The 6,935-nt window shown below is 43.7% G+C and overlaps 1 protein-coding gene across 1 annotated transcript; it reads left to right on the top strand.

The window, feature by feature from the left end:
• The first annotated feature begins 561 nt into the window (after positions 1-561).
• Positions 562-5,227, top strand: LOC125535843 (E3 ubiquitin-protein ligase AIRP2-like). Its single transcript, XM_048698912.1, has 5 exons — positions 562-1,153; positions 2,706-2,856; positions 2,953-3,019; positions 3,114-3,348; positions 4,581-5,227. Exons 1-5 carry the CDS (start codon positions 1,089-1,091, stop codon positions 4,789-4,791), a joined length of 729 nt encoding a protein of 242 aa, XP_048554869.1. The 5' UTR covers positions 562-1,088; the 3' UTR covers positions 4,792-5,227.
• The last annotated feature ends 1,708 nt before the right edge of the window (positions 5,228-6,935 follow it).

Here is a 6,935-nt window from a genome sequence, read left to right on the forward strand (position 1 = left end):
TCAGAAGGTGCAGCGGCGGCGAGGAGGAAATTTTTTTTGGCTCTGAATACCAATGTAACGTCCCTGATCGGGGAGGGGATCGGCGATCTAGAGTAGGTGAGAGGGAGCAGGTGAGGAAGGGGATGAGCTTGGAGAAGGGGTTAGGATTGTAGAGGAAGGTTTGGATACAGAGAATGATCTACACACGCATGCCTCCACACGGCCACAGGCGGCCACCCTTAACGCACCCACGCCTCCACTTGGCAGGCTAGCTGGCTAGGCCCGCCAGCCAGCACCTAGGCACACTAATCAGCTGATTAGGTGTGACACCAAGCTGAAATTTAGGGCACCCGTTTTAGATCTGCTGGAAATGTAGATTGACCTAAAATCTTCTCTCTTGGCATTTAAAATCAGTCCTGGGGCATCAAATTATTGGGCCACCGAGGTGATCTTAAGCACAGCTCATGGACTCCACCCCACATGGCAAGTTAATTTCTGACCCAGCTCTTCTTCACCTGAACCAAGCCAAACACGACCAGTCGACCAGGCACGGATGGCTCGGTGCCGTTGTACGTGTGCTTCCGCTGTGTCACGGGCTGTGCAACTTCAGCCGGGCATCCGCACCTTCCAGAAACGTACGTGTCAACCCTCCTGGCCGGGCCTGCGTCCCCGGCCACCCTCACCCCCACGTACCCACGCCCCCTGACAGGCCAGACCGGCCCGGCCCTTGCCCCACCCGTCAGCGTGCCACCACCGTCGCCGTACCCCACCTCCCTCCCGTGCACGCAAGGCACCCGGGGGCGCCGAAAGCGACGGGGGGCGCGACCGCGTGAGCTTTAAACCCGCCCGGCCTCCTCGCCGCACTCCCCACCGCCGCTCGCCGAGCTCGCCCGCGCCGGAGCCGGACTGAAACCTCGGGGGAGTGACTGCGCGGATCGGGAGGCTCTAGGGTTTGGGTGTGGGGTTGGAGGCGCGGAGCGGAAGGGGATAGCGGTTGGTGGCTTGGCGCGGAGGGGAGGGGCTGGGGTTGGGGATTTGGATGGTCGCGGCGGCGCGGCGCTGGAGTAGTAGTACTGGTGCCGCTCCTCCTCCTCCTCCTCCTACCACCCATGGGAAGGTCGTTCAGGGACTCGCTCAAGCTGCTCGAGGCCGACATCCAGCACGCCAACTCCATGTGAGCTCCCCGCCCTCTCACACCTTCCTTCCTGCTGCTCCCGTATATAAATTCTGTTGTTTGATTGGCCTTTCATTTGAGCTGGTGTGGTTGTTGCGCTGTTGCCTGTATACAAATGTGATGCGGTATTTTTTTGGCCTGTGTGGCGATTAATCCGTTGCGGTCTCCGTTTAATCCTCCTCCTGGAGAGCTTATTTACAGATTATTATCGTTGCCGTACACGCCTTGGTTGGTTGATTTGATTATTATGCTAAGTATATGTATCCTTCCAGTTTTGAGTCATGACACTCCAGGATTATTGCTCCAATTTTGATTGACTGCATATACTTATCGCTTTAGTTTTATATATTGAGTATAATTATACTTGGGTTGCTGTGAAGGACTGAAACGCAGCTTCTTTCATTGACACGTGTCTGACAAATGTACTGCCTTCTGACCGAAGCCACCATCATTGGGCTTTGAAGCACTAGTGGAATATAGGAACAGCACTTTCTGAGCTCTCGTCATCAAACCCCTCTTGCTGGTGTACGATGCAATTCTTCTCGAGTGACAATGTGGTGGTGGCTTCTTCATCATTACCATGGATTTTTTTCGATATCGTCATGGAAATTGTCGTCCACAATATCATTTCGCCAACTAGCTACGCAATTACGCATCATGGATTTAGTTATCATGCTTTGTTTACTATCCACATGGGCATCAGTTGCTCTGGATGAATTCACTATTAAGGGTTGCCTACAGCTTTAAAACCTGGTCAGGAAACAATAATACATTTATCATGTACCACTTTTAACACGTGGTGTAGGAGTGCTTTCGACTCCTCTGGGCCTCCAACTGATTAAAGAGGCTACTGTTGCCTTAGTCAGCCACTTGTGTACAAGGCGTAGTTTTCAGAATTTAGTTGTAATCTTGAAAACATTGACCTCCAATGGTATTCTTTAATATTGAGTGTAGAGACTGCTAACTCTAGTTACAGCATAGGTACAGGAGCATATCCTTAGTCAGTTGTCTTCTAGCTTCAACCATGTTCCTATACCTCATATGATGCAACTGAAATGATTTAAGAATGTAAGTATTAAACTACTTTTTTTCTTACTATGGAGAGCAACACGGCAGGCAGTTTATTTGAGGAGATCACCGGGATCAGTGCCCTTTTTTTTGTTTTTTGATATGGTGTTCCTGGTACACACACACATGTATTAACATGTTGAGCCACACAAATATTCTATGCCTTGATGTCATTTCTGGCCATTAACAACACATTTGCTGCCTTAATTTGGAAACAAGACTTGTTATTCTCTGATAAAGTTGGTCAATGAAGTTCTGGAGTGGTCTTGTTTTTGTAGGGATATCATGATTATCCTAATTTCTTGTGCTTTCATGATCTATATTACAGCATATAGCTTTGCCTTATCTGGAAGACCATGAAATGTAATGAACAGAATTGTGAACTTTTTGTGTAGGTTGAGATTTTAGTATGGTTTGTTTATTCCCTTCTTGTATCAAGAATGCATTGCTCAACATTTTATTTTATTTTTGGTAAAAACTGCAGTGCTTCTGAATTCCGAAGGGAATATGATGGTGCCTGTCTTCAGATGAGGATGTCATACTGTCCGGCTGCACACCTTTTCCTTTTTCTTGTCCAGTGGACTGACTGCAACCTTGCTGGTGCTCTTGGGCTGTTGAGAATTCTCATTTACAAGGTACGCAAGTATCATAGTCAGGTTTCTTTCTGCTATTATTTTGTTGTTGTTGAATTGCAGCCATGATTAACATCATTATAATCTTAAAATCTGCAGGTTTATGCTGATGGAACGACCACCATGTCCACTCATGAAAGGAAAGCGAGCATTAGGGAATTCTATGGTACAGTATAATTGTTTTCTGCAACTGTTTCACGCATTCATTTTCTTTGACTGGTTTGTTCATTATGTCTCTATTTTTCATTATTTTTTGGCAGCTGTAATTTACCCTTCTTTGGCGCAATTACATGAAGGAATTAATGAGGTGGAGGACAGGAAACAAAAAGCAATTTGTATAGAGAGGTATAGAAGACGAGAGGAGGATCACAAAAGGGTGATCTCAGAGATTGATGATAATATAGAGGAAGAGTGTGGCATATGTATGGAAATAAACAACAAAGTTGTCCTTCCAACTTGTAGCCATGCTATGTGCATTAAATGCTACCGTGACTGGTACCTATCTTTTCTCTTCTCTCTGTATTGTCGAGCAAAATTCAGTATCAGAGAACATTTGGCTTTTGTCCTTGATAATAAAACACTTCTGCATGATCAAGATGAAATGACAGGTCCTCAGAATTCATATGTAAGCTGGTCGCATTGTCAACTTGTAATTTTACAATCAATCTGAAAAACGGACATCAGCATGGTCACCTAGCTACTACCTACTAGGAAATAATTGTGTCCTTTTGTGCTTACACGAAATCATTTATCTCCGTGGAATATTGATCTTAAAGCATGATACCAAGGGCTAATGAATATTTTACCTTTCAAACTGCTGTGGTCAGCTTGATTATGCTGTTATCATGCTACTAGGTCGTCTTTTATAAGTTTGCTCTTTGGTCTTCATAGGAGGCTAGGTGGGCATCTAATTGTAATGGAACCCCACCCTATTTTGACTAGATATTTGCTTTCTTTAGAAGGAATGGATATTTGCTTTGAGCTGGCTTACATGCTCCTTCTAATTATTGTTCTGTATGATTAATTAATCATAATATTAGACTTTGGTATATAAGGTAGAAACAGGAATTAATTGGACATGGGATCTTTCTGAGACGGTGTACATCAACTTTGTCCAGAAACTGGCCTTTCTGATTTTTATGTTCATTGCCTTGCAAGAAGAAATCAAGAAATGAATCTTGCAGATTTGTATTGCATGATTAATTTAACCTCATTGGAGAAAAGGCATACTGGTTTGAGTAAAGCTCGGGGCAGACAAAGGTTGGATATACAAGTTTAGAACAATATAGGAGACCAAGTCCATCTAAGATAGGTTTCTCTTATCTCAAACCAAAGGATACTGTATACATCAGTTCTCACCTGGTTTCCTTAGATTATGTCCTGTCATCTCCTGCTTACATTTGGATTTAGATTTTCTTTCCCGGATTTGGAAGAAACACCAGGCCTTGAGGATTTCAAATGGTGTGCATAATGACTAGATATGGTGTGAGCTCATTTCTCACGTAATGAAAACTTAATCCAGGATTAGTTGCGCCTCCTTTGCTGTATTAGGACAGAGTAGCTTGAGCATTCATTGAATCAAAATAAGAATCAGCTTTAAAAAGAAACACACTCAATTGTATTTGGTTCTGAACATGTCATAGTCTGACAATCAACTTTCTACATTATCCATTTGGTTTCTTTAAATACACACCTATTGTTCTAAGTGTGGCCTCCCTTCCCTGCAGGAGATCAAGATCCCAGTCCTGTCCATTCTGCCGCGACAGTCTCAAGAGGGTCAACTCTGCCGACCTCTGGATATACACAGATAACAGAGACATAGTCGACATGGCGACAGTCAGAAGAGAGAACCTGAGGCGTCTCTTCATGTACATAGATAAGTTGCCCACGGTGATCCCCGAATCTGTTTTCGAGGTATACGATTCCCACGTAAAGTGACCCTGTGCTTGGCTCGGCGCCGCCCCAATTGTTCATCAGTTGGGTACTGCTAGTGCTGTAGACATTACCAATTGTTTGTCAGTGGGGTGCTGCTAGTGCTGTAGACATTGCCGGTTGTTCATCAGTGGGGTGCTGCTAGTGCTGTAGACATTTCTGGAGCCCCGGGCGCCGGCTGCCGCGAGCTTATGAACGCTCCGAGCAGCTCGCCGGGGAGGCTCTGTATGTATGTGAGGTACTCCTATATATGTAAATTATTGTCGGTTGTATCCACACGGCCTGTGTGATGATGTGTTAGGAGTCTGACGCCTTGGGCATGTAAGTAATGGATCATTTTTTTTGCGGGCATGTAAGTAATGAATCATTGACTCTTAAGCATTTCGTCTGTGCCTGTTTGGGGGAATGCAATTCTGGAAGAATACGCTCTGTTCGATGTTTATGTCGACTATAGCAGTGTGTACTTAGGTCCTGTTGGAACGTGTGTATTTGTCGCAAAGTCTGCAGGAATCCATTTGATTGAGGCCTTCTTTGGTTCATAGGTAGGAGTATATTGTAGGAATTGTAAAGGATAGGAACTTTGTAGGAATTTTTTTTAAGCCCTTTGATTTGTAGAAATGGATTTGTATCCTATATAGGATGTCAATCCTTCATGTTTTAAAGGAAATGAAAAAATTTCTATCTATCAAATGACATGTCTTTCTTACATCTTTGGTTTGGAGAAATTTTATAGGAATTTCATAGGATAAAATTTCTATAGGAAAAATACGTTTAGAGCCCTTTGATTTATAAGAACAGAATAGTATTTCTATGAAGGAGTTCTTCCTATCCTTCATATTTCATAAAAAAATAAACATTAGCCTAGACTTAATGAAAAAAAATCATATGATATGATTCAAATGACATCTTTCTTTCTGTTTCTATAATTTTTTTATCCTATAAATCAAAGGAGGTCTTCATAGCAATTAAGATGTATGTTATCTTGCTTTTTATAATTTTTCTATTTCTATCAAGGTGAAGTCTTTCTGCGCCATAGACGATGGAGACAAGCTGTATGGATTGCATATCAGTATCACAGTGGTGCGGGCAGCTCCGACCGAAGGCATATGAATCTGTGATGCTTCGCTTTCGTGACGAATGGAATCAGTCGAACTGCCGTCGTTGCAAGAGGGCGTCACTCGTCACAAGCAGAGGGTCGCTGGAGTGTCAGCTCTGGCACAGTGGTCTGAAGTGGATGCCTCATTTGTTCCACGCCCGTCCTCCATGGTTCCATTTCTTGTCATGTTTTACACGCGGGAGCTGGGCCTGAGACTGCTTTCGCCTTTCGGTATGGAAATCATCCACCAGCCTTTGTTTTGTCTCGGGGCCAACTGAAATACGGACCATCCACCGTGGCAGTCAGGCATGAGCAACGGTTAAAACTGCCGTCGCGGTTCGGAACGTGTGTTTGGTTTTAGGCATGTACTACCTAGAAAGACTTATATTTAGGAATGGAGGGAGTACAATAGTTGATAAGATAATCTTATCTTAAATTTTACATATAATTTAGAGATGACAAAAAAAATGTGTACATTGAGTCATCTTTTAGCCTTGTCTTCAATAACTACCTACTCTTAAAAACATGGTGAGACATATTGTGTTAAGAGATCATCTCTTGTCTTTTCTTAAATAAGAAAAGACAAGCATTTTCTTATGAGTTCTCTTTCCTCCACTTCATCATTTATCCTACGTGACACTTCTAAGATTGCACATTGTACATGCCCTTAGCCTTCTTTAGCCCTTCTTTCTCTTCTCCCCGCACAAAGGTGGATACGGCGGATCTCGAGTAAGGGTCCCGAACTGTGGATCTTTGATCGACGGGGAACAGGGGACGTGGGACACGAGATTTACCCAGGTTCGGGCCCTCTCTAAGAGGTAACACACTACGTCCTGCTTGATTATTTGCTTGTATATATAGGGATTGCAGAGTTGAGCTACCACGAGATTGGACGTACTAAACCCTAAACTAGTAGGATGGTGATTGTTATCTTAGCCTCTATGGACTAAACCCTCTGGTTTATATAGACACCGGGGTGCTAGGGTTGACATATGTTGAATATTAGTTGGGCTACAGACCCACTTAACAATTTCAAAAAATCCCTAAGGGCCCA

The sequence above is a fragment of the Triticum urartu genome, chromosome 2, assembly GCF_003073215.2.
Source record: "Triticum urartu cultivar G1812 chromosome 2, Tu2.1, whole genome shotgun sequence".
Lineage (NCBI taxonomy): Eukaryota > Viridiplantae > Streptophyta > Magnoliopsida > Poales > Poaceae > Triticum > Triticum urartu.